The sequence below is a fragment of the Podarcis cretensis genome (genome assembly GCF_951804945.1).
Source record: "Podarcis cretensis genome assembly, chromosome: 15".
NCBI classification, from domain to species: Eukaryota; Metazoa; Chordata; class Lepidosauria; order Squamata; family Lacertidae; genus Podarcis; species Podarcis cretensis.
In genome coordinates this window covers 27,400,982-27,427,856 of record NC_137185.1, presented here as the reverse complement: position 1 = coordinate 27,427,856, position 26,875 = coordinate 27,400,982, and the positions used below count along the sequence as shown (strand labels likewise).

The 26,875-nt window shown below is 45.9% G+C and overlaps 1 protein-coding gene across 4 annotated transcripts in view; it reads left to right on the top strand.

The window, feature by feature from the left end:
* The window catches only part of ZBTB16 (zinc finger and BTB domain containing 16), a 203,219-nt gene that overhangs the window by 106,410 nt on the left and 69,934 nt on the right, over nt 1–26,875 (top strand). For all 4 annotated transcript variants that reach the window (XR_013833338.1, XM_079954708.1, XM_079954707.1 and 1 more), the window contains exon 4: nt 13,142–13,228. Coding sequence is in view for 3 of the 4 variants with exons in the window: in XM_079954708.1 (XP_079810834.1) it covers nt 13,142–13,228 (87 nt within the window). In the remaining variant the exon portion in view is untranslated. The remainder of the gene's footprint in view (nt 1–13,141; nt 13,229–26,875) is intronic.

Sequence of the window (26,875 nt, the reverse complement as noted above, 5' to 3'; positions counted from 1 at the left end):
GATTGGCTACAGAGGGTAGTGCCCTAGCCAATGGATTCACATTACAAGAAAGGAGATTTCAACTCAACATTAGGAAGAACTTTCTGTTTGACCGGGGAACTGACTACCTCTTAAGGTGGTGGACTCTCCTTCCTGGGAGGTGTTTAAACAGAAGTTGGGTGGCCATCTATCATGGGTTATTTAGCTGCGATTCCTACTTTGGACTAGATGACCCTTGGGTCCCTTCCAACTGTACAGTTCTGTGATTCTGTGACTCCGCCCCTTCTTCCCAGCTGCCCTTTTCTGTTTTTCTTCCTTTCCCTCTCATGTCTACATTCCCCAGCACCACTCCTTATCCTATCAATTGTTATATACATAGACACACAGAGAGACAGACAGACAGACAGACAGACAGACAGACAGACAGACAGACAGACTCTCACACACACACCACCCTGCCCATCAAAGAACCTTCCACAAACTCTTTTCTAGCTTCCAAGGAGGTATGAAATTGATTCGATCCACTCTTGAGTCATGTTTATCATAATCATCTTGTGCCTCCCATTATGTTCTCACACTGCCCAATGTACAAATCTCTGCTCTTCAAAGTATGTCCCTGCCTCCGCTGTTGCTGAATTACCTGGGCTTATGAATCTCGGCCTTGCACAATCCCACTCATAATTGTACTGAGATGGATGGAGGTTGGTACTCTTCTGAGTAAACAAGATTGACTTCCCAGGGTTCTTTGACCAGTCTCTTTGTGGACTGAGGTGCTACAGCAGAGACAATTTATTTGTTTGCCTTTGCACTCCAAATACCTGCTTTTCTACTTCCTCCTGCAGCCTGCTCTTTTCCTTCAATTCCAGGCTGTTCTGCCCACTTCCTATCTACTGCTTAAGAACAAAAGGAGAACATTGTTGGATCAGGCCAGTGGTCCATCTTGCCCAGCATCCTTTTCTCACAGTGGCCAAACAGATTCCCAATGGGAAGCCCAAATGAGCGCACCTACATTTTTGCTCCTCATGCTCCCCAGCAACTGGTATTTAGAAGCATACTGCTTCTGACAGTGGAGGTATCACATAGCTGCCATCTTGCTTCTTGGCCTCTGGCTACACCTCTCTTCCTTTTCGTATGGGCTATCTGCCTTCACCCTGACCATGTTCCTCCCACCCTGGACGCAGCAAGGCTTCTCAGCTTCTACTTGTAGTGCATACAGATGGTGATTCTTAGATTAAAACTACCAGTGAAGGATAAAGAATTTGCATACCATCCCAGCTCACTTGTTCCCACTATAAGTTAACCATGAGCAAGGACTCTAGGACCAAACCCAAATTTCAGACCCAAATCTGGAAACCCAGCCAAGTGCACAAGCATCAGGGTCCTTTTCTGATGCTGAAGGGAACACTGAATCTCTTCATTATGTGATCACAAACCCAAACAAACCAAAAACGAATGACTATACAAGCAAAATACCGTAACATACAAAGTATATTAGATCAGGAAAATATAAAACATGTCTAAAGTGAGCTATGCAGCATGTTGCCTTAAAATATGGAAATGAAAAGTAAGTTAAGAAATTAATAAGAAATAACCAGATTATAAATTGCAACAGCCATTGGACAGGATAGCATTTATCAGGGAAGATTGCCTTTCGTGTTTTTGCAGCCAGAAAGAGAAATGTAGCCCCATTCTCTGTTAATAATCTGTTTGAGTCTGCCAAAAGGTAGGTCAGATCCCATTTGGAAGCCCTACCTGGAAATTTTTGAGAGAACAGGAGCCACCAATCGGGTCATCTTTGTTGAAATTATAGTGAAGAACCACATGAGCAAAATATTCTTCAACCTGCTCTTCACAAGGACAGAGTAATTCGCCATGAGGGATAGCCTCAAATTGGCCATCCAGTACAGTGGCGGGCAAGCAGTTTGGACTGGCTTTATTGGAAATCAAGCAGTATTTGGGCACAGAAGGAAACAGAAGTAGCCACCATAAGCCCTTGTGATTGGAAGGCAGCATGATGTCACCGGATTAGCCAGGCCTGTTGACAATACAAGGAGCCAATCCTTCTGGGGTTGGATTAGATGTCCTGCAAACCTGGACTTGGCCATGGTTTCCAGACTAACCCAAGAGTCCCCAGCCAGGTGACATGCAAGTGGTCCTGATGCCCAACAGACCATCAAAGTCCTGCTTGGTGCCTCAAGGTTTCATCTACCTGTTGAGCATCAAGAGTTAGATGAGTAGAACTGTTAAACTTTCTCCTATAGCTTTTAATAGATAGCAAGTCGTTGGGACATTGAGGCAGGCTTTTGCTCACTGTTGAGTTTGGAAACATTTCCCCCCAGAATTCGGAATTATTTGCCAGCCTCTGGTTTTATGCCTCGGTTCTCCATCCATGCCCATTGCTGTCACCTTTTTCAGCCAAATGAGTGCTGGGTCAGCTGCAAATATTCCTGGATTGTGACTGTACGGCAAAGAGAGGAATTGGTTTTGGAAGAGCAGGGAGCTTGCCTTGGGCTTTTGCAAAAGGGGTATGTATTGCAGGTGCCAACTTTCTTCCAGTCACCCATGCTGGAAGGACACAGGTCAAGGGCCTGGGGTGAGGGAGAGGGTAGAGCATAGCGAGGACTTGCTGTCATTCCAGAGGACCTCGGTGACTCTGCAGAATCCTGCCTGAATGGAAAAAGCCGCCTGTTTTTGCCAGCTGAGTTGAGCAAGTATCTTTATTAAGCAGAGGGCCCATAAATCTGCTTGTACAAACACCAGCGGAAGACCGGCCGAGGAGCTGGTGCCAAGGGGATGAGGCATGTTCTCAAACACACAGCTGACTCTTGGCAGCACACGGGGTCCCATCTCTCCAGGGTCAGTCATCGGAAGATATCTTTATACTGTAGGCAAGTCGAAACAACTTGCTAAAAATACCACCTTTTATCTTTTCTCACTTCTCCCCTGCCCCACAAAAAAATCCCACCTAAAACATTGTTTATTTGGGGGGGGGGGACAAACCTGTTTACATTAAAGCTGCTAGCTTCAACAAGAGGCATTAAAAGAAAGGGAAGAAGGAAAAAAAAGCCTGTAAATAACCATCCCTTGATGTATTGCTTTTGAATGTTCCATCCCCGATGTTCCGTGCTTTTAATAAATATCTCTCCTTGTTTTTCTGAAACCCTGGTGTAATAAGCACTGATGCTGGCTGACATTTTCCTGGTGACTCACATAGTAAAATTAACATTGAACTATTTGCATATTCAATCGCTCTGTTCTCTGCCTTGGCTTTAACACTCTTTCTCTCTCCCCCCCCCCCCCCCCCGCCCTCCAAACAAGTCCTATTATGCATGCGTACATGGCAAGATTTCTGGCTTGGTATCACTTTTTGTTTTGCTGATTTGATTTAGAGAAGGGGGGGGTGGAGAAACCTCCCTGCCTGGCGTACACATCTACTTGAGCAAAAGAAAGAACACCCAGTTCTAGCCTTTGAAAATTGGCAGGCTGCGTACTGTTCCCTGACTGATAAGAGGTACTGTAAATAAAACTGTACGGCGTAGCCTGTCGTATGATGCCCTGTGTCTGCACTTATTGTTCTGACAGCTTTTGCGGGTCGGCTGTTTTGGTACGCTCTGTACTCTCCTTATATAACCAAGCATGCGTATCTCATCAGAACATTCAAGATGTTTATTTTAAAATCTCCAGGATTCTTCCCCCCTGTTAAAAAAAAACAACCTCCCCAATAGATGAGGGCAATGCTCCACTTGTTATTCATTGCTCAGAAATATTTCTTCCATTTCTTCTCCCTGGTTACTTACGGAAGTATTTTGCTTTGTTCGTTTCTTCTTAAAAGCTATATAGTCCATCCCCTTTCACCATGGGTTAAATTTCATCCCCAGAGCCCTGGGCCACAATGTTCCTATGGGGGTGGGGATGTCTTTGCATAGGAAATGGCTCCATGCACCTCAACCTTTCTGGCCAAGTATCACTGGGGTAGAAAAACAGGGTTTGCCACGCCAGATATGTTGCCAGGTCAGAACCTGTCAATGAAAAGAAGGCACCCACTTATTCTCCCCAGGAAATGCTGTTGGGTGCTTTTTTATTTTTTTATTTTTTTATTATTTTTTTTGCTAATGTCTGAGTCTGTGACACTGCCAGAAACCAGGTACATTGGTCCATCTACCCAATATCACATGGCTTGCCAACATGGCTTCCATGAGTACCACTGTGCCCACCAGCCCCTCCCCTGGGGGCCTGTGAATGGTCTCAGTGAACATCCCTTCAAAAACCCATAATGCAAAAGGGACTATTTGCCCTGGCCCAATGTCTCCTACATTGAACATGCTTCCTTAAGCATGACAACATTTCATTGGATGCCAGAGTCAGAAACCCTCCTTCCCTTCCATCCCAAACAGAGGAGAGGTGCACATTGCTTCTGTCTGTGAATTAGTGTGGCAGTGGCTGAGGCAGCTGCTTTTTTTCCATAAATGAGAGGGAATGCCCAGACTTTTTTGAGATGGCTCTTTACTGGTTTTTAGTTGTGGCAGGCATTTTTTTATATACCACACGGGTATAGCAGTAATTTTGTGCTATGTCATGCTCCAGGTGGCAGCCATTTTGTGACCAGTGGCCATGATATTTTCTCAAAATTCCAAATACGCCCACTGACCCCAAAAGACTAGTGACCCTGCAGTGTCATCTCTGCCAATGACATAGCGTGGGTTGCCAGCACTTTAGGGCCATGTGGAGAGGGTAGGTGGGACAGGGGGAAGCAGACGGAGTACACATGCGCATTCAACTGCCTAACAGTATCTGCATCACCCAGGAGATTGCAGCCACAGAGATAAGAAAAGAAGTGTCATTCCGTTGTCTGGAGAGGTCACTTCATAGTTCATATGGAGAAGCCATTTTCAATGGAGCCCAGCAACGGAAGCACGCGGCTGTATTGAGGCAGCATCAAGTTTTGAAATTTTGCGTTCCTGAGCATTTTGCACCCAGGGCAACCGCCCCTGTGGCCCTCCTCATGCTACGCAACTGATCTTCCCAGGGCAATTAATAACGTATCAAATCTTGCCACATCCTAATACAAATAATGAAGCCAATTATACATTCCAAATTATATAATTTAAAGAGACTTCCTTTCCCCCTGACCTGCCAGAACATGAGAAGTCTCTTTAAATTATATAATTTGGAATGTATAACTGGCTTTATTATTTGTATTATGATGTGGCAAGATTTGATATGTTATTAATTGGAGTGTTATTAATAAAAAAAATATTTATTTATTAAAAAATCAGCTTCCCAGGGCAGGAAATGTGTTCTAACTCACCCTGAGCAATAGGCCCTGAATTAGACTACCTTTAGTTTCAGTGCCAGGGCTGAGCTCTGGAACAAGCAAAGGAGGAAAGGGCCTCTGAGGACACAAAGAGTGTATCACACAAACAAACACACACACAAAGTTACCACAACCCGTCCAATTCCACCTGGCATTTGTCTGCTGACTGTGAGAAGAGGATGCTGCCATAGGTGGACCTTCCGCGTGAATGAGCTGAACTGGCCATTACCAGTGGGGTTCCCTCCTCTGGGTTAGCATTGTTTGCAAATGTTCTGCTTGTGTTTTCTCTAATGGAAGCACCCCGTTTTCTCCAGATGGAACCAGGCTTGTTTTGCCAGCCATTTCCTCCTCCTCTTCCCCCTTGTCCCTTCTGCTGTAATGCAGCCAACGAGAAAAGTGTGCCTCGTGCGAAAGTGAATCATCGCGAACATTAAGATCCTGCACCTGAGTTTCAAATGCAGCTCACTCTTGTTTTCCAAAGAAGGGACATAAAAAACACGGGCAGATGAGCAGCTGCTTTGGGTGCCACCTGGGGCTTGAACATTCCCAGGCATCTGATTGCCCAGGTGTCTAAAAACCTGGGTGTTCTTGCACATGACTAGCAGTGATCAATCTGATGGGGCTTCACGAGAATCTGAAATGTCTCTTCAGAATTGTGTCTCCCCCTTCCTAATATTTTAGAGGCATATATACCTGCTGAATGCAGTTAGACTTCAATCCTGTATGTATTTCCTAGGAATCGGTTTTGTTATACACACTGGGACTTCCTTCTGAGTGAATATACTTTTCACTGTTGTCTTGTGTCTGTTTTGTACAAAATATCAAGTTTGAAGCAGGTATCCCCAGTGCATTTCTGAGCCTTATTTGCTAGGGCTTAGCCCCCAAACCATTATTTGATGCCAGGCTCACCCACCATTGCACAGTCCTGTAAGCATCTTCCCTTGAAACTGTTGACTGGTTTGTCTTGACATGTCATCATTTGAAAGCTCAGGCAGTACTTACAGGGTTGTATCCAATGTTTGTGAGTCATTTAATGGTATTCTGCTGTACATGTGCCAGCAGAACATTGTTGTATCAGAGGATGCACGAGCAGATTGCACCCTGAGTTTCTCCTGGCACATCTATTGACTTGGATTCCTCTGCTGTGCTACATCGAAACTAGCCTGTCTGCTAACACAAGAGCCCTCGCACTAGCTGACAGACAATATTGGATACAGCCCATGCTACTTATATGAATAAAAAGGTCTGCCTTGACCTTTAGGGATGAGGATCCTCATTTCTCTGATGCAGCACCCTTAGCACTCTGCTGCCCAGGCCTGCTCTGACATCACAGCAGCTAAGCCAATGGCAGCCACAGGCCTACAGGGACAATGAAGTACCCCCGAAAAAGAAAAACAGGACAGCTCTGATTATCTGCAGAACTTATTGCTCTGCAACTGAAAATGAGGAGAGTGGTTTGCCAGTAGAGGATGAAATTCTGGAACTTAGGAGGCAACTGCCTAGTCCACCATGGGCTCGATAGCCATTGGGTAGACAAAGGGTGCAGGAGGTCATGGGAACACAGAGATTTTTGGAGAATGGGCAGGAGCTGAATCCTGAGCCACAATTCATCTTGGGAGCTGTGCGCATTGTCATAATTCATGCTCAGAGCATCTTTCACTAATTGCATCTTGCTTCGTAGGGTTTAGGGATCAAATTAAACACTCTTAACAGACATGTTTTTCCTCCAGTTCTGGGGCAATGGTGTTGGTGTTTTGGAAAGTCTCTGTCTCCCTGTTCTCTTATGAACCCCCCCCCCCACCCTCTTAAAAACCAGCCTAGGAAATGTTTTGAGATCTGACTGCTGTGAGCAAGAATAAATCTGATTTGCTCACCCCAGAGCCTTCAAGGTACTAGCTGGCACTGTACTGGCCTTTTAGGTCAATGATTCTGGAACAAAACATTCCCCGAACAGCCTCTGGCACGAAGGGCTGTAATAGTTCTCAAATAGAACTGACCTTTCTAATTATGTTGGTAATAAAGCTGTGTTTATTATTTAAGCAGGGCTTGGTGGTGAAAGGGATGGAGGGGGTGGTGAAGAGAGGGGAGAGATGGGGGGGCAGGCTATTTGGCATCCTGGCGGTCTTTCCACTGCACCTCTCTTTCTAACTAGGCCTGGCAGCTTTGGGTATATTTCAGATGAGCCCATCCTCGTTGCCCTCCAGTGTATGGCTTTTTGTGAAACTGTCTCCCATGACTTGAAAGGCTGTGCATTTATATATACATATAAAATTGAAAGAAAATGAAATGTACAGGCAAGCGAAGGAAAAGCAAGCGCGTGGACTGTCTTTTCTAATATATGAGCAGGCATGTGATGTCATTGTCCAGCTTCTTCTCCTTCCCACCCCCTCCGTACCTCCTTTCTTTTTTAGGGACTGGCCATTTGGTTTAGGCACACTTGAGTTGTTTTGAATGCAAACTTGACATCGCCCCGCAAGCAGCCGCGAACGGCGTATGCACAGTAAACAGGCAGACTGTCTTATTGATTAACAGATGAGACCTCTATTATCGATCAAAGCTTGGCGAGAAAATTTATCACTTTTAATTTCACTGCTGCCAAATATTTCTGCCTGTGAGCCAGCCGTTACTGAGACAATTTAAAGGCAGAGGAATTCTTTTTCTAATGGGGAAATGGGGGCACTTCTGCTGCTTCTTTCTGTGCTTTCTTTGGGTGCACGATTCAGTGGGGTGAGGAGGGGAGCTGGCGAAATGCTCTTGCGGAAGGGGGAATATTTTGGGAGAGTGATGCTGGGCTGGAAAAAGAAGAGTGTTGTGACACCTGCAAGACCAGGATGTGAGCCAAGGCTGGGGATGGGGGAAGAATCCAATCCAGTTCTCATTTCAAAGTGAGCCTACTTTATTCTCTTTACCAAAAGAGAACAAGAACCATAACCGTAACGCAACTATCCTTCCAAATTGGCACCTTCTCCAAATTTTGCAGTGCTGTTCTCCAGCCAAAAATGCATATACTAGTGTAAAGCCTACATAGAAGTTCATATAGTAGTCAAATTAACACAAAAATGAATTCTATTAGGGGAAATTGCTTTGTAAAACTGTGCCTGTTAGGCAATGCTGCGTACAATGGCTTCGGCCCAGTATACCTGAAGGAGCATCTCCACCCCCATCGTTCAGCCTGGACACTGAGGTCCAGCACTGAGGGCTTTCTGGCAGTTGCCTTGCTGCAAGAAGTGAGGTTACAGGGAACCAGGCAGAGGACTTTCTCGGCAGTGGCGCCCTCCCTGTGGAACACCCTCCCATCAGATGTCAAGGACATATCTGACTTTTAGAAGACATCTAAAAGGCAACCCAGTCAGATGGGTGGCATATGAATAATAAATTATTAATAATAATCATCATGCTTGTTTGCATATATATTTTTAATTATTATTACTACTACTATTACTATTACTACTACAGTGGTACCTCTGGTTACAAACTTAATTTGTTCTGGAGGTCCGTTCTTAACCCGAAACTGCTCTTAACCTGAGGTACCACTTTAGCTAATGGGGCCTCCTGCTGCCCCTGCGCTGCCACCGCGTGATTTCTGTTCTCATCCTGAGGTAAAGTTCTTAACCCGAGGTACTAATTCCGAGTTAGTGGAGTCTGTAACCCAAAGTGTTTGTTACCCGAGGTACTACTGTACTACAAAAAACGTGTGCACTAGGAGAAAGCCATTCTAAAATGCTGATGAAATTTCATGACGACTTTTAAACTACGTATTTAAGAACTTGTGATTGGAAAAAATGAGAAACTAAGAGAAAGTGTGGCTGACATTGCTCATCCCAGGTACGGCATGAGATTTTGTGATCTACCAGAGATCTACATAGTGTCTGCTGCGGCCCACAAAAGATTCTACCCTGATAAAGCCATTAAGATTCTAGGGAGGGATGTTGTTTTTTTAAAACAGAAACAAAAAACAAAACAAAGACCAGTTTGCTACTCTCTCCTCCAGATCCTCTCCTCTCCTTTCCTTCCTTTCAAGGTTACTTTTATCATCACCGAATCCCGTGCTTTAGTTTCTTGGAACAGATGAATCAAACTTCCAAATCTAACAATTACATTCACAGCTTTGGCCTAACAGCATATGCTTAGAAGACTGTGCTTGTGTCTGTTTGGGGGGGTCTATTTTTATCTTCAAGTTTCTTATCTGCTATTTAGACATCCTGTGCACACTTGTTTCCCTCATTATAACTGGAGCTGTGACCCAACAGACGCCGTGCATGTTGGTAGCAATTTTCTAAGAAATACCACAAATACCACACCTCACTGATAGTTGTGGAAATATCTGTGAGTCTCAGCACACGCTCTTGCTGTTGCCACTTTCCTTATCTGATAGTGTTGTCGTCTTTCCCTTTATGGCATGCCTGACAATGGGGGGGGGGTTTGCTGGGGGTGCGGCGGCAATTATATGGGATTGCTAACTTCTCCGAGAAGGCATTGGCGTATAATTATTTTTAAGCAAACGCCTTTCTTGTTGGAAGAGCAACGTTTGTGGTTTGTTTTATTTTTTTTACACACATACCCCTTAAAAAGTGATTAATATTACAACCCGCAGCTATCCATGTTCATACACACCCTGGCATCAGAATTGTCTTCCTGGATCATCCCAAAAGCCAGTCTGCTTTGGAAGATTGTCATTGCCAACTCCTTGCCAGGAAGAAGAATCTTTATTTGGATCAGCCACTAGCCATAGCAATAAAATAAAATAAAATGTACAATGGTACCTTGGTTCTCAAACTTAATCCGTTCCGGAAGCCTGTTCCAAAACCAAAGTATTCCAAAACCAAGGCGTGCTTTCCCACAGAAGGTAATGCAAAATGAATTAATCTGTTCCAGACTTTTAAAAACAACCCCTAAAACAGCAATTAAACATGAATTTTACTATCTAACAAGACTATTGATCCATAAAATGAAAGCAATAATCAATGTACTGCACTATAAAATAAATAAGACAGCATTGTAGATGATAAAAATGAAAAAAAAAAATTTCCTTCCCTGCACTGACGATGGGGGGCTTTTATCCATTTCCACAGTCACACAATCAATCAATCAATCAATCAATCAATCAATCAGTAGCTGAACTGGGTTCCACACAGTCACAAAAACAAATTAATCGAAAAAGCCTCAAAAACAAAAATGCAAAATAAATAGCAAAAACAAAAGCGCCAAACTTAACCCGTTCCAGAAATCCGTTTGACTTCCGAAATATTCAAAAACCAAGGCGCAGCTTCTGATTGCTGCAGGTGCCCCAGAAACAATAGCCAACAACTGCATCGAATGTTCGGCTTCCAAAAATTGTTTGAAAACCGGAACACTTAGCGGTACTTCCGGGTTTTCAGAGTTTGAGAATCAAAGCATTTGAGAACCAAGGTGTTTGAGAACCAAGGTACCACTGCATTAAAGACAGAGGTAAAAACTTAACTACAGTGGTGTCTCGCAAGACGAAATTAATCCGTTCCGCGATTCTCTTCGTCTAGCGGTTTTTTCGTCTTGCGAAGCAAGCCCATTGACGGCTTAGCGGATTAGCGCTATTAGCGGTCTAGCGGCTTTTAGCGATCAGCTGAGAGGCAGCTTATCAGCGGAACAGCTGATAAGCGGCTTAGCGGCTTAGGAAAGGGGGGGAAGCAAAAAAAACCCGCGGGAACTCGCAAGATTTTTTCGTCTTGCGAAGCAACCCCATAGAGAAATTTGTTTAGCGAAGCGCCTCCAAAACGGAAAACCCTTTCGTCTAGCGGGTTTTCCGTCTTGCGAGGCGTTCGTCTTGCGGGGCACCACTGTATAGAAAATACATTTTGGGGGTTTACATCAATAATCAAATAATACAGCTTGTTCTAATTGCCCCCGCTAAAAACCTTGCAGTTTTTGATGTCACATGATCATCTTGATCTGCTAAAAGAAAGGACGTGGTAGCAGTGGTTGAGTGACCCGGTGTGGACAATAAGAGAGGGGTAATAACCTAATGGGACGTGGGTGGCGCTGTGGGTTAAGCCACAGAGCCTAGGACTTGCCGATCAGAAGGTTGGCGGTTCGAATTCCCACAACGGGATGAGCTTCTGTTGCTTGGTCCCTGCTCCTGCCAACCTAGCAGTTTGAAAGCATGTCAAAGTGCAAGTAGATAAATAGGTACCGCTCTGGTGGGAAGGTAAACAGCGTTTCCGTGCACTTAGTCATGCTGGCCACATGACCTGGAAGCTGTACGCCGGCTCCCTTGGCCAATAAAGTGAGATGAGCACCGCAACCCCAGAGTCGGTTACGACTGGACCTAATGGTCAGGGGTCCCTTTACCTTTAATAACCTAATTCCTCAAATTTTATAAAGAGTGCAAGCCAGAAGCACGTGAGCCACTGACTCAATACTGCCATCTCCACAGAGGAGCCTGCAGGCAAGGCATGAAAGCAACAAATTCCCCTTGTTGATTATCCCCCACACCTGGTTTTGAAAGCTACACTGCACCCCTACGTGGAGGCTACATTTATCTACCAAATGCTCATGCCCAAACCCACATAAGAGGCCCTGGCTAGCCCTCTACATCTTCATCTCTTTCTGTTGCCCTACACATTTGATTTCTGTCTGCGTCCAGCAATCACCGGGACCCCATCCCGACTGCCATATTTACCCAGAGTGCTGTGTACATCTGCTGCCATGTTTGTAGGAGAGCTTTGTGTCAGAGGCCCTATGCAAAGCTAAACTGAGGCAGAGGCCCTTAGGCAGGGTCCACAGCCCCTCTCTCATTTCTGAATTATATCCTTCCACATGTTGATTCTGAATCCCTTTCCAATCCTTGGGGATCACGTAGTGATCTGTGTTCCTTCCACATCGATGGCAGCGCTTGGACGAGTGGTAATATCGACATCTACTGCCAATACGCCATGGCTTCCCAAGTCCCTTGAGTTCAAGTGAACTTTTTCTTCTCCTTGTTTGGGTTTTCAAAAGGCATGCCCTCGCTTTGACTGTGTATACAGTAGCCCCGTAATTGCAAAGACTTCACAGTGATAGTCAACTTTAGATTCTGAAGCATTTGACGCTCTCCCAATTTCAGAGATTCCTTATGTCTGTGGCTATGATTTTACTGTGTCCACACAGAGGCATTCCTGAAGCTGAGAACTGACCATTTGTTAAAAAGAAAAGATTTTTAATGTAAGAAAGTATCTCAAAGAGATCTCTAGACTAGGGGTTCCTAAACTTTGCTCCATGAACCACCATTGGTCCATGAACTTCATTCAGGTGGACTGTAGAATGTCTCCCTTAAATATTAATAATTATTTTAAATTGTACTTTATTAATTTTTCTAAATTGCATTTTTATTGCTTCTTTAATTCTCATATTGTGTGTGTGTGTGTTTGTGTGTTTGTATTACCATTGTGCTCTTGTGCAACCCCTGTTGCTTGTGACACCTCCCTGTGAGTTGCATCTGAAAAAAAATCCTGATGATTTATTTGGAGTGCAGATATTGCATTTCCATGGGGTTGAGCCCAGAGTTAGTCACACTCATGGAACAGACCCTTTGAAATTAATGGGCATGGAAAACTTAGGTCCATTAACTGAATAGGTCTACTCCAGGCAAAAGCTAGCTTGTTAGTTAGACTCATTCCCTAAGTTTCAATTTTTTATTTTCTTTTATCTCTAAGAAACCCCACACCCATTTTGGGATCTCTGTTCAAAGAGGTCTTTCATTCATTTTCACTGCTACTAACAGGATGAGTTTTTTGACAGGTATATTTTTAAGATTTATCCATGAATCTTGGTAAACATGTATTTTATAACGTTCTCTCCTTCTCTCTCTCTCTCTCTCTCTCTCTCTCTCTCTAGCGGGTGCCAAAGCCTTTGTCTGTGACCACTGCGGAGCTCAATTCTCAAAAGAAGATGCTCTGGAGACCCACAGGCAGACCCACACTGGTAGGTGTTCTGTTTGGGGGTTTCATTTGTTTTGTTTTTTTTCAAAAATCTCTCGATTTTGCAAAACAGCGGTTTGCTTGCAGAACGGCATTGTTATTCCAGAATTCCTGGAAAGAGCATACATGAAATATCAAAGTGTGTGGGGGGGGGTTGCACATACAAGCCCCTCACCCAATGCACTGGGAAGGTCTGCAGGGACTTCTACTTGCATTTGCTTGAGGGTGAGTAGAACCCTTCAGGCAACTAGGAACTGCAATAAAGCTGGCAGGAGGCTGATGGCAACTGTAGTTCAATTCATTTGAAGCACATCAGGTTGGGAGAGGGTGATGCAGGGCACTGCAATAAAAATGGGAGGGTGATCATCAATACATTTGCTGACTGAAGGCTGATGTGCCTCTGATCGCCACAGGCTGATGGAAGGCAAAAACTTATCATAAACAGTTTGCTCAACAACCAGTTGCTCAACACAGATTGCTCAATTTCTAGTTTCAGTCTTGATCAATGTATTGTTTAATTGGGCTCACCTGAGCTGCGATGTGTGAGATCAACAACTTTCCCACTGGAAGACTTTTCGGAGAGTTACTTCATAGCACAGAACCTATGCTAAGCAAAGCGTGCTTTGGTTTTGGTGTTTTTTTTAAGAATATTTTTTTATTAACCCACCAATCACATCAAATCAAACTAAATTACATAAATTCCAAATTACACAGCCGAATTTTAAATTTTTGTTGTACCCATATTTCAAGTTCCGAAGGGGATCCAATCAACTTCTTGCTTCTTACTGCTGTTTTAATGTCCACAAATCTAACCTTATGATGTTCACAGTCCTTTCTTATTGTTTTTCCACATCTCTTGTTGTTATTTTCATATATTTTTCCTTTCTCTTTGTGACCTCTGATAGCTCCACAAGCTGGTTAGAACATTTTGTAATCCTGCATGGATATTATTTTTTTTATCCAGTAGCCATATCCAGACGTTTTCCATATAACATCACTTCCATACATCAAAACAGTCTTAGCGTCATTAATCTTCACCAGTCTGCCTCCTTTCTCAAAACCTCTGAGGAGATTCACCAGGAATGCAGTCTGAAAACAAGTCCGTTCTTCCTCCCAGCTATAAATCCTTTAGCAACATGGCGACTCCGAATTAATTACTGCGCCATTCCAAAAGCTCTTATTGCTTCTCGATCTCCATAAAACATACTTTTGGTTAAAGTTTATCTCCACACAGACCTTAATCATCCTGCTTGGGTCAGTTCAACCGATGATTCTAATGAGGAGGGGTTCTTGTAAATCACATAGAAGGAAAGTAAAAAAAGTCCCCCCCCCATTCAGTCCCGTTGTCAACATACCCCGCCTTTGGTGTATCTTCATCGTAAAATATTCCTGTTTCTCCAACCCGTCGTCTTCTTTCGCAGAGGTCACTTAAATTAGCAGACTTCACTCCCCTTCTTCACTTGAAATATGTGCATTTGCTTCTTTTGTAATTAATTATTCCAAATTGCTGCAGCTAGTGCGCGATCAGAGACAGTGTCCAGGAGAGCCAAGGTCCACACGGGGGCATTCTGCCTAGGGCCCTCACCCCCTTCTTTCAAATTAAAGGTAAAGGTAAAGGGTACCCCTGCCCGTACGGGCCAGTCTTGACAGACTCTGGGGTTGTGCGCCCATCTCACTTAAGAGGCCAGGGGCCAGCGCTGTCCGGAGACACTTCCGGGTCACGTGGCCAGCGTGACATCACTGCTCTGGCCAGAGCCAGAGCCAGAGCCAGAGCCGCACACGGAAACGCCGTTTACCTTCCCGCTGGTAAGCGGTCCCTATTTATCTACTTGCACCCGGAGGCGCTTTCGAACTGCTAGGTTGGCAGGCGCTGGGACCGAGCAGCGGGAGCGCACCCCGCCGCAGGGATTCAAACTGCCAACCTTTCGATCGGCAAGCCCTAGGCGCTGAGGCTTTAACCCACAGCGCCACCTGCGTCCCTTTCAAATTAGGGAGTGATTTATGGGCACAGCAGGCAAGGGCAGTGTTCCCCATTTCCTTGGGGCAACAAGGGAGGCTGCCTACTCCCATAACAGCCTCTTAATTACCCCGTGTGGGTCGGAGAGATGGTACTGTCGGCCATCTTCCAATGCGCCCCCTAGTGGCCCCCCGATAGTGTGCTTTGAACAGTGAATCATGGAGCTCCCATTGTGAATTGGTGGGATGGTGGTGGAGATAATGTATTCCTGAGAGCACTCCTGCCTTAGGTACCCTGATCATCTACAGCAGGGATGAAGGATCTGGTGAACTCCTGATGTTACTGACCTCGAACATCCATCAGCCCCAGCCAGCACAGCCAATAGTCTGGGGGTGATGGGAGTTAGAGTCCAGAGACCATATGAGAGGGTCTCCACCTTTGCTCTGTGGGAATTTATGCTGGAGCTAATAACTTTCTTTCCAAGCATGCCAAGTTTAAGAAAATAGGCACGGTAAGAGAATTAGTTATGGTGAAACTGGCTGCATCCACACGGCAATCTATAACGTTTTCACAACTTTTCCCTAACAGTATTACATTTGGGCTTTCACACGACATAAAAGCCAATTCTGTAAAGGAAGTTTAGTGCTCATTTCTGTGTTATTTGCTCCCAGGGGGGAAAAAATCCATTTGCAAATAATATGAAAATGAGCGCTAAACTTGCACTGTACGTCACTCTCATTCCACTCATAGTTCCAGAAGTGGCTTTTATGCCATGTGAAATGGAAATAAACAGTTAGGGAAAGTTCATGCAAATGGAATGCACTGCCATGTGAATGGTGCCCAGTAGAGATTTTCTCTGCCGCTGAATGGAGGAACAGTCTTGAACGGGTGATAGCAAGGGGAATTGGAGGGGTATTGGCACCTGGGGCAAATTGCCCCACTGCCACACCCACAAAGGGGTGGGGGGCAAACTCCAGAAGGGCTTCTCCTTTCTGGATCTCCCACTCCCAACCAGTGGTGGAGCTTTGCTTCTCCCCTCAGGAAAAACCAGTGCAAAGCTCTGCCACTCCACCAGGTATGGGGGAGATCTCCTGCCCACCTGATGGCAAAGCTTGGCAGCAGAACGGGGGTGCTGACCCTTGGGGTGCCCTCTGAGGTGTCCGCTTCACCCCAAATCATGATGAGGGGCATCTCTGGTTGCTAGGAAGGGGCTCTCTCAGAAGTTGCACCTACCCTTTCAGCACGTTGCTCTGCCCCATAGTTTTATCTCAGTGTTTTTTGTTTCTGTTCCATTTTTTTGCAGACAGTAGGAGGCAAAAGCTTCACTATTTATCATGGCATATTTTGTACTGTGAGCGCCTCCTTTCACTGAGTAGTTTGCTTGAACTTACTGGCTCGAGGGTCCCAGGGGAGGCTCCAGCTTCATTCACACTTTGAGCATGACTCTGCGCACTCCTGCGACTGAAGCGGGAGACAGCTCCCTCCCTCCCTCCCGGACTATATTAGGGCGAGCAAATCTTTTTAGTACCGATAAACCAATAAATGCCAATGAGGAGGGAATGTATGAATCCGCAAGTTGAAATTTAACACCTTGGATGCTATCTTGGCTCCCAAATATACAACAGCTGACTGTGTGCACCAGGATTAGGAAGAGCCGGCATTAGACCGGCATTAGAGTGCAACCGATGCTTGCCGTGCCATTCGATCTTGCAACTGCATTGGCAAAGTAGCAGTTAATAAATTTCAGAATGATTGTCCTCCTCCTCCTCCTAAGACTAGCCAGCTGGTTGATGCTGGCAACAGATAAAGTTGTTTTGTTACTAATGGAATTCACAGCAGAAGCATTTTCAGGAGGACAGGGGAGGAAGGGCTCCTACCTGGAATCTACTCCAGAGCTAAGGGATCAAACAGCAAATACGTGTGGTTGTGTTACTTTCTCTTTCACAAAACCCCTGGTGCAGTGAGAAGCCTGTTTTGTGGGTTGATAGGCGTTGACTGTAATAGAAATAGGAACAGGTGCTCTTTCCATTTGACCTACATAGTTTGTGCAACATGATGGCCTTTGAGACTCTTGGCGTATCTTCTTAACTGCAAAGGCACACCTGGTTTAACAGCCATCCCCTCCTTCCAGGGGATCCTGGGAACTATAGGTCTGTGAGCGGGGCTAGGGATCTGCAACAGACAATTCTCAGTACCCTCACTCAGTTCCCAGGATTTCTCGAGGAGCCAAGCGCTTGATATGTAACTTTGCAGTGCAGTTCTGCCATGTGGAGAGTTGGGGCCGCCATTTTGGGCAGTAAACCAAAGCCGTTAAACATGTGCAGCCTAAAAGTCAGAGGTCACGCACCTGCTGTACACACATGAGCATCTTAAGTTCAAGTCCTGGCATCTCCAGTTAGAAGGATCAGATGACGGGCAATTGGAAGGACCTCTGCCTCAGACTCCAGAGAGAGAGAAGGTGCTGCCAGTCAGAATAGACAGCCTTAGACCAGGTGGATAGATAGTCTGACCTCGTATGGGACAGCTTTCTGTATCCACATTCAATGCCTCATTATGAAGACCCACGATGGAAGGAATTTGGGCACAGGGTGAATCTACTATGTGTGCTTTTATAGCGGCATCACAGTGCCACTGTTAGCCAACTAGCAGAAGCCTTTGGGGCAACTCAGTGCCACATTGCCACTGTGAGGTGGGAGCAAGCTGTGGGGAAGTGACTTTGTGGTGTCCTGGGCGCATCAGAAAGATAGCATGAAGCTTGGGCAACCTCTTGCCAGGGGCTTGGGAGACTTGTACTGGCCACCAGTGGGATCAAGAAAGTATGCAGTGAGGTTTTGGGATCTAGGAAGTATGGCGGTGGGAGCCTTCTCTAATCCCCTGGACTACCCAGGTGCACTATTGCGACACTCTTAAGTGTCTGCTTAATCTGTCGGCCACACAGAACCCAAAAGCAAATGAACTGCTCTCTGAGTTTTCACAACTGAAACCAACACCTGCCTGGAATATCACAAAGAGCCCAGATAGACCCAGGCTTTTGCAAATCTGAAAATGGGAATATTTCATTTGAAGAAACCCATGGAGAAAATGCTTTCTCTGAGTGAAAGGGACCCATCCCATCCCCTCTTCCTTTCCATATGCTTCACCATGTGAGATAACAAAACATAACTTCCTGCAAGTTAAAAGCTAGCATTTCAGGATAAATATCCTAGTTTAGTATCAGGCCTCAGCAAAGGCAGTTCATTCAAGTAGGTCAGAGACATGTTTGCATGTTCCAAAAATAGGAAGGGGTCAAGATCCATGGCAGGTTGGTCAAGATGGATTGGGGAGCCGGAATTTAGCCAGTGCCTTCATCACTAGTAGACTGAGATGGTCCTGTAGAGGATCAGGCATGAGACTAGATGGTCCTGTCTCCGTGCAAGGAGCTCTGTCTTGCAACAGGAATGGAGTGTTGAGGGCAGGTGCTGAGGTTTGACTGCTCAGAGCCCCAGTTCTAGACCCACCCAAGGTCCTTTGCCTGCTGTGCTAGTTTCCTGTTTGGAAGGCTTGTGCCTTCAAGCAGGGCTAGCTGTGGTGGATGTCCCACATGGCAGTGGTCCTTGTCTTAGCAGACAGATCCTGCCTTCTCTTTATTTCTGGGAGGTGACAGCAGGGGGAGGCGCCTATTGACAACAACCACAAATGAGAAGGAGGCATATAGTAGCTTCCTGAGGATGTCCCCTTCTGATGTATTCAGAATCCAGTACTGCCTCGCTGGGAGCCTGAAGAGGTTACAGTCTGTGCTACCACCTCAGACCTCACCTGCCTCATTTGGCTGCCCAGATAAATGAAGCATTTCTGGCAGAGGAAGTGAGGCAGCCACAGTTCTGGAAAGGCTTGTAGGAACTATGGGGGTGTAGCAAGCTGACATATTCTAGGGCAGGTCACTCATCCATGTAGCTCAGTACTGTCTACCCTGACTGCCAGAGCTGCATTTCAGGATTCAGGCAGTAGGATGTTCCCAGATGTTTGGGGATGCTGCCTGGATTTGAACCTGGCACCTTCTGCATGCAAAGCTGGTGCTCTCCCACTGAGATCCTGCCCTTCCTTTTGGTGGAGTTCTTCTGGCAAACTGGGGTGGCTCCTAGTGGAATGTCCATGACCAGCTCCTAAGTTGGAGATGAATTAGCTCACAAGGGAGATGTTACCCCAGCAAAAGTCCAGAGGAGACTGGGAGACTTATATAGCCACTGCCAGCCCTTCCTCTTCCCAATTCTCTGCTAGAATATTATTGCATGTGGGTCGTCTCACCTTCCCTCCACAAGAGAGTGGTCTGGTGGCCAAATGGTTATTCCTTTGGTGGCTCTGGGCTTCCCATCAGTTCTGCTGCCACCTTTGATCCTGAGGCTGGGGGGTGGGGGTGGAGCAGGGGAATCAGGACTCTGGAAGGGGTTGAAGGGGTTCTTAGGAGGCCCAGATGAAGGATCTCTAAGATGGGGCTCTTCAGGCAGCCTTTGAACTATTGTGGGTTCTTCCAGTTCTCCATCCTCTTTCTCCAAAGAGGTCCCTCCTGAGCCTGGCAGGATTCTGGCATGGGTCTTCTGCACCTCTTCTGGAGATGGAAGGGTAGGGGGTGGTAAAAGAACACACGTGCCAATGCCATGCTGTTTCCCCCCTGTGAGGGGAGCCTTATGTTTTTCAAGGCAGCTTTCAGTGATGGCTAATGTTGCATCTGCCCCCTTCAAATAGAGGACAAGAGAGTTCCTAACAGTCAGGTTTCAATGGTGACCTTGGATGGGAGGGGTGGAGCACTCCTGGGACAGATTAAGTATGTTTTGATTTAAAACTTTGGGACAAGAATGTCGGTGGCTGCCAGCAAAAGCGGCTGCCCTGTCAGAGCTCAGAGGGTGACATGATCATGCAGAATCAAGGAACAAAAATAGGCAGCTCGAGGTCAGCGCGACCCAAGTGGAGCAGGTTTAGCATCGCCTCCTCGAGCTGTAAACAAGTGTGTCTCAGTTGCATGTCAGTAACTGGCTTTATGGCCAAAAAGTGCCTCCCTCTTGCCAAGAAATTGATAGCTTCCTCTTGCTGAGCAGGGCTGGAAATAGCACTAGTAGGAGGATCAAACTCTGAACTTGTTGGCGTTTTCTGAAGTGAAAGCTCCTTGCGCCTGGAAGAAAAAGACTCCAAGGCTTATAATTCCCCTAATTCACTGTTGAGGTAGCAAGAATGACCCCTTCAAACCAGCAAAGTTGTGGTGGAGTTTTGGGGGTTGGAGTCCACCTTCCTGTCCCTTAGATTATTTGAACTTGGGCACCAGGCAATTGCAATGAAGATAATAGCATGCAGATGAAACTTCCTGGATCAGGCCAAAACCCTCTACTCAGTGAATGAAGTGCCTCTGGCCCACCAGGTGGCATTAGACTCCCAGCACCCTTGATCATGCTGGCTGGGACTGGTGCGGGTAGAAGCCGGTTCCCCACCCCTGAGCTAAGTCAACCTGTTTATGGAGAGCAGGCCAAAGACTGGAGAAGGAGATGTGCATTAGCCCGTAGGGCCACCGCAGAGGAAGACCTCCAAAGGCCTAAGTCATTTAGAGCGTGATAGATCATCATCAGTGCCTTGACTGGGAAAGCAACTTGTTTAAAACTGGTGCTATATGCAAGTAATCAGAAACATCCTGGCTGCCACCTTCAAATTTGTAGCTTCTGAAACCATTTTCAACCCCAAGTAGTGCCTGTTAGCAAACTCACCAAGTGTCCCTGTTTTCCAGGGACAGTCCCTGATTGACAGAAGCTGTCCTGGTTTCTGATTAGATCCAAGAATATCCCGCTTTTCCTTAGGACACGCCTAGTTTCATCAGAGAAATGTTGGAGGGTATGCAAGAGTATAATCTGAAGGTTTCCAAAAAAGGGATAACTGTATCTAGACTTTTCTGGTCCAGGAAAGACCATCGCTGGTGAACCAGTGGCTACTAGCCACATTGGCTATGATCTACCTCCATGGTCAGAGGCATTGTGCCTCTTAATACCAGTTGATGGGATGGGCAGAAAGTCATTACCTTCAGGTCCTGCCAGTGGGCATCCCACAGACCACTTTGAGATCAGGGTGTTGGACTAGATGGGCCACTTGCTTAATCTAGCAGGCTTATTTTATGTTCTTAACTAGTCATAGGCACTACAGGCCATTAAAACCACCTGGTCTTCCAGTGACAAAAAACTGGTCCCAAGAGTATCCCCTCCAAAGCGATACAGATACTCCTTCAAGGGAATGCAATTCCCAGCTAGATCCTCTAGATGCTGGATTCAGGAATGGGCCAACGGCATCACCTCTGTCTAGTCTGGATTCAGCTTCACTTTATTCTTGATGAATCTGTTTCTTTACAACCTATAAGAGCCAGTGCAACACAACAAGCTGACCTAGTGAAGACCTCTAGCAAAGAAACCCTCTATGTGACAGTTTGGTTTCTGTTCACCGTGCGGAAAAATTGCTCTCTCTCCCCTCGCAGTTCCCAACCTCCCTGTCCCCTCTCCTCAACAATTACATATATTCAAAAGAGATCAAGACATCTGTAAGCTGCTAGAAGACACTCCATTGGCTTTTCTGTGGCTGTTCACATCACTTGGCCTCTGCATTCACAGGAAAAAATGTTTTGGCACCCGGCTACGCCTGGGGGAAAGGTGTAAAAAAAAAAAGTAATATATATTTTTTGAAATTAAAAAGGAATGAATTCAATCAGCACCAGCTGCTAGCAGCATGGTTGCAGTGTTCAGGTTACACGGAAAATGTAGCAGCAACTGGTTGTGTCCCTTTTTATTTCAAAAAAATGTAATAGCTGTTGACTTTTTTAAATATCAGAGGTGATTTGTATAGGATTTCCCAGGCTGGGCCAAAGTATTTCACATGCGCAAAAGACCGAGAGCAGAATGCTGTGTAACGTCAGCCCCACATGGGAAGCTTCTGTCCTGAGCTTGTGTTTGTACAGTCAATACCCTGGCATGGATTTACTCCTGACCTAGTTTTGCACTCTGCTACTACAGGGGCATGCTGGATGCCTAATATAGAGCTGATTTTCTTAGCATGTGGCGTCTCTGCCATGACAGGGTCTGATTTGCGATGCGAGCGATGCTCTTTCATGTAGTATGGGCCCATTCCTCCTAGGTTTTGCCTGCTACGTGGACCAGCGCAACTTTTGAAGCCCAAAAGCTTCTGCCTAGACTGTGTGAACTTGGCATAGCCGAGCAAAGAGAGCAAACATCACGTGGGGACTTAAACTGAGTGCGGTGTCAAATTAGCATAACTTGGCCATCATAAAGACGTGCCTCCTCTCTTAAGACAAAAACACAAGCAGGGTCTATTCAGATCCAATGCAAAGAAGCTGCAATTATTTTATGCATGTATTTGAGGGTGAGAGAAATAGCTTATGCTATAAAAGTTGCGGATGTGTGTATTTTGGTGCAGTGCCATTATACTCACCTTTCTTTCTGCTCCCACGGAACATGACACACCTTTGCTTACATGATCTGAATGTTCTTACATTAAGGCATCTCCAACAAGGTGTGGGCCACAATCTCTTCTCTTTGTGTATCCTAGAGGTGTAATAACACGGGCTAATCTGTGCCTTCCATAGTGAGGATTCAGCTGTAGTCAGAGCCAGGGAGGCTGGACTGTACAGTCCTCAGTTCTGCTTTCCGGAATGAAACTCTTAAAAATTATTAGCTAAACTGCTTTCCTTTGGGGCAAAGGACATTTCTGGTGAAACCAGTGAAAACTGGCATGCAACGAGGTTTCTCTCTCTCTCGCTAGCCAACTAAGTTCTCCTCAGACTCATGGGGTCTTCTCCAAGAAATCTCCACTCTGAGAAGACCTATTGAAATGAATGGACCTAAGTTAGCCATACCCATTCATTTCAATGGGTTGGCTCTGAGCATGATGGGATGCTAGATGCAAGATACAGCATTATCTTTTCGGCTCCATGAGCCCATTTCCCACTGACGCAAAGATTATTTTTCATAGGTTTTGTTTGCTTAATTTAAATATAAGCTGTTAATTTCCTTTTTTTAAAAAAAAAGCAACAACAACTTGGTAGCTCAGCTTGGCATTTTCACTGCGCATTTGCTAGCATCGAATTTCACCTGCTGCCTTCCATCCCTGCCATGGCCATTGCTCCTATACTCCATTGAAAAATTGTGTGGCATTCTGTGTTTTTGATTTTCACTGTCGGCCAGTCCTACAGTTATTCCATTCTTCACTCCGCAACACACACAGACACACACAGACAGACACACACACACACACACACACACACACACACACACACACTGTCTCCTCTTCCCAGATCATTAGTAAACATGTTAGAACATCCTTGCTCCCAGCAGAAAACGTCTTTGCTTCTTCTCTTGCAGCTTAGTCTTTAAACTGCCCTTCCTTTGGTCAAAGACATTCGGCTTCATGCTCTGTGCCCCCCCCCCAAAAAAAAACCCTCCCAACTTCACTGGCAAAACCACCCACTAGCACCCAAATGGCAGAGAGGAGTTAATAAAACCAATGTGTAACTGAAACATGAAAAGCTATAAATTGTCTCGCGCTTCCCCTCTCCCCCTTCCCTAGGATGTTGGTAGCATTTTGATTTAATAGTTGGACAAACACAAGGGTCTATTTTATTCAGCGTTTACAGGCCTCGGGGCTGTTATTCTTCCAAATTTAATAGCATTGAAATTGCAGGGTTTGTGATAATTTGCCCATCACTTTCTGCGCTTCCATTGATGTTTATTGTCAGCGGGATGAAATCTCGATCCGATTCACTTAGATAACATGTCTGTTAAACATTTAGATAATTGTGCCATCATTAAGTTGTCACATTATTTTAGAGATTCAAAACAGTATCGTGGTAAGTGGAGGTACATGGAGAGGGAAGGGCGGCGGGGGGGGGGGGGACTCTTGCAGGAGCACAGCCGTCTCGGGGAGTGAAAGGAGTCAGTCGTGTCACTGGATTCCAGCTCGGCTTATTATCACGGCAACAAACCAGTTTGCAGCAGATAGATATATAGACAATATGTTTGCTTCAGGCACTTTCTTGGGAAGTGTTAAAAAGTACTCCGTCTCCTGCCTAGCACAAAGAACCAGAGAATTCGGTCACTTTACACAGCATCAAATGGATTTTCGAATTGGGAAAAGCCTGCTCACCTTCCCTTGAAAGCTCGCTCACAACTCCACGTTTCAGGAAGCTGACTCCTGTGGAGTCAGAGAAGCTTCCCATCTAGTTCAGTATTGTCTGCACAGACTGGCAGCAGCTCTCCGGGGTTTCAGAGTGCAGCCCTTCCCAGCCCTACTTGCAGAAACCAAGGATTGAACCTGAGGCCTTCTGTGTTCAAAGTGTGTGCTCTGCCACTGAACTCTGGCGTCTGTCCATGGTGGATCCCAGTTTGTGGCAACTGGTTTTCTTCTGACTTATTCATAATAAGCAGCTTTCTACACAAGGTGGCATACCATTGAACTCATAGATAAGGGAGGGAGTGAGTCTGTACAGCACACTGTGCCCTGTGTCCTTCACATGGAGAGCTGGGGGCTTGCAGTGGCACCTTTTTGCAGACCTTCAGTGCTCCTCTTGAAAATCAGGAGCAGGATCCTGCCGAGGTGTGACACTGAGGACACCTGCTCTGCCCTTCTCCACCCCATTCACTGAACATGTGGAGAAGGTCTGACCTGGGCTACTGACACCTTCAATTCACCATTGCCCACAGCCCTCCAACTTGCAGAGGGCATCATCTGCAGAGGGCATCATCCTGCCCTCATGGAGTCTCCTCCAGGGGCGTAGCATGGGTTGATGGGGCCCAGGGCAGGGCAAGTGTTGTGCTTCCCTGGTGGATTGGGCAGCGGCCATTTTCCTTGCCATCCAGCATCTAATCAAGGGAGTCTGTCCTTGCAAACTACCCCAACCTGGGAGCAGAGGTAAGGCAGAGAAAGGCAAAGCCACGAGACAGGGGTCAGCAAACCTTTTCAGCCGGGGGCCGGTCCACTGTGCCTCAGACCTTGTGGAGGGCCAGACTATATTTTGAGAGAGAAAATTGAACGAATTCCTATGCCCCACAAATAACCCAGAGATGCATTTTAAATAAAAGCACACATTCTACTCATGTAAAAACACCAGGCAGGTCCCACAAATAACCCAGAGATGCATTTTAAATAAAAGCACACATTCTACTCATGTAAAAACATCAGGCAGGCCCCACAAATAACCCAGAGATGCATTTTAAATAAAAGGACACATTCTACTCATGTAAAAACATGCTGATTCCCAGACTGTCTGCGGGCCAGATTTAGAAGGCGATTGGGCTGGATCCGGCCCCAGGGCCTTAGTTCGCCTACCCATGCACTGCTGCCGTCCTTGCAGCGAGGCGCTCTGGGCAATGCGAATGGCTCCGGCAGTGCTTTCCCACCTTCCTCTTTCTCCCTCCCACCTTGGTGGGTGGCAACAGCAGTGGCAGCACCCTCCACCTCCTTCCCTCTTGGCCAGCCCAGGGGTGGGGCTTCGCCATCCACATGGAGAAGAAGATGCCATTGCCACTCCAGCCCCAAAGGCCCCACCCAGGCACGGCTTGCCTCACCGTGGCTCTGGTTTTGACGAAGGAGCCCGTCATGTGGGGCGCCTGGTTGTGCCCCCTCAGAAATTTATGCCGGGGCCAAAGCTTCCCACATCCCCATGCTGCTTTATTTTGTTTTTTATATTATTAATATTAAATGTATGTACCACCCTTCATTGAGAGATCCCAGCGTGGTTCACAGAATAAAATACAGGACAAAACACAAGCAAGTAATTAAACCAAAACAACAAAACAATATGCCACTGGTCTCTCCGTTTCAGACCTTCCCCTCAGAGGGTGACAGCAAAGGTACTTAGCTATTCTTAATCAAGAAGGTGTATACATCATTTTGAGTCTCCCCCCTTTCCTTTCTTACTTTCTTCCTCCTTTCTTGATGCCACTTCAAATACCTCTTGTGAAAGTGCACCTTTAAGCCTGCCCCTGACATGAAGCAGAACCACAAGAACTTACTTGGTTAATTTAAAATAAAACAAAATAAACCACAGCTGGGAGTGCACGAGAGCTCATTAAAATCTTACAAGTTTGCTTTTTAAAAAAATTCTGATCTCCCGGTTCACGATATCTTGGCAGCGCCTGGCCAATCCAGAGCATGGCTTCATTATCATGGCGCTATTACACCCGGGAAGCTTTGTGTACAAACAGCCTGTGCGAATTCTTCTTATACACACACACACCAAACGAAAATTCCCCAAGCAGCCGACGACTTTCTATTACCGTTTCACAGTACTCTGGAGAATTTTAAGATAGCAGCTTGATTAAGCTTGTGGGGAAAATACTATCAGCATGCTACTCCACAGACAGAGATAATGTACTGTTGGCATTAAGTATGTTTAAGGGTAATTATCTTCCCCCTATTCATATTGGTTACATGAAAACCAAAGCAAACAGGAGTTTGAGGTGCGGTGCTCAGCAGTCCCAGGCAGATCAGGGATGGGTTAAGAAGGCCTTGGTGACAATTATAAGCCTCGATGAAATGTTATCCCCTGACTGGTGTTCGCTCTGCAAGTAGAGGAAGGAGCTTTCAGCCTCTGTTATGAGGAAAGGATTTATCTTTTCGTTGGGGGCTGGTGTCAGCAATCAATCACAGGCTTTCGTTGGCAAGAACTTTTCTGTC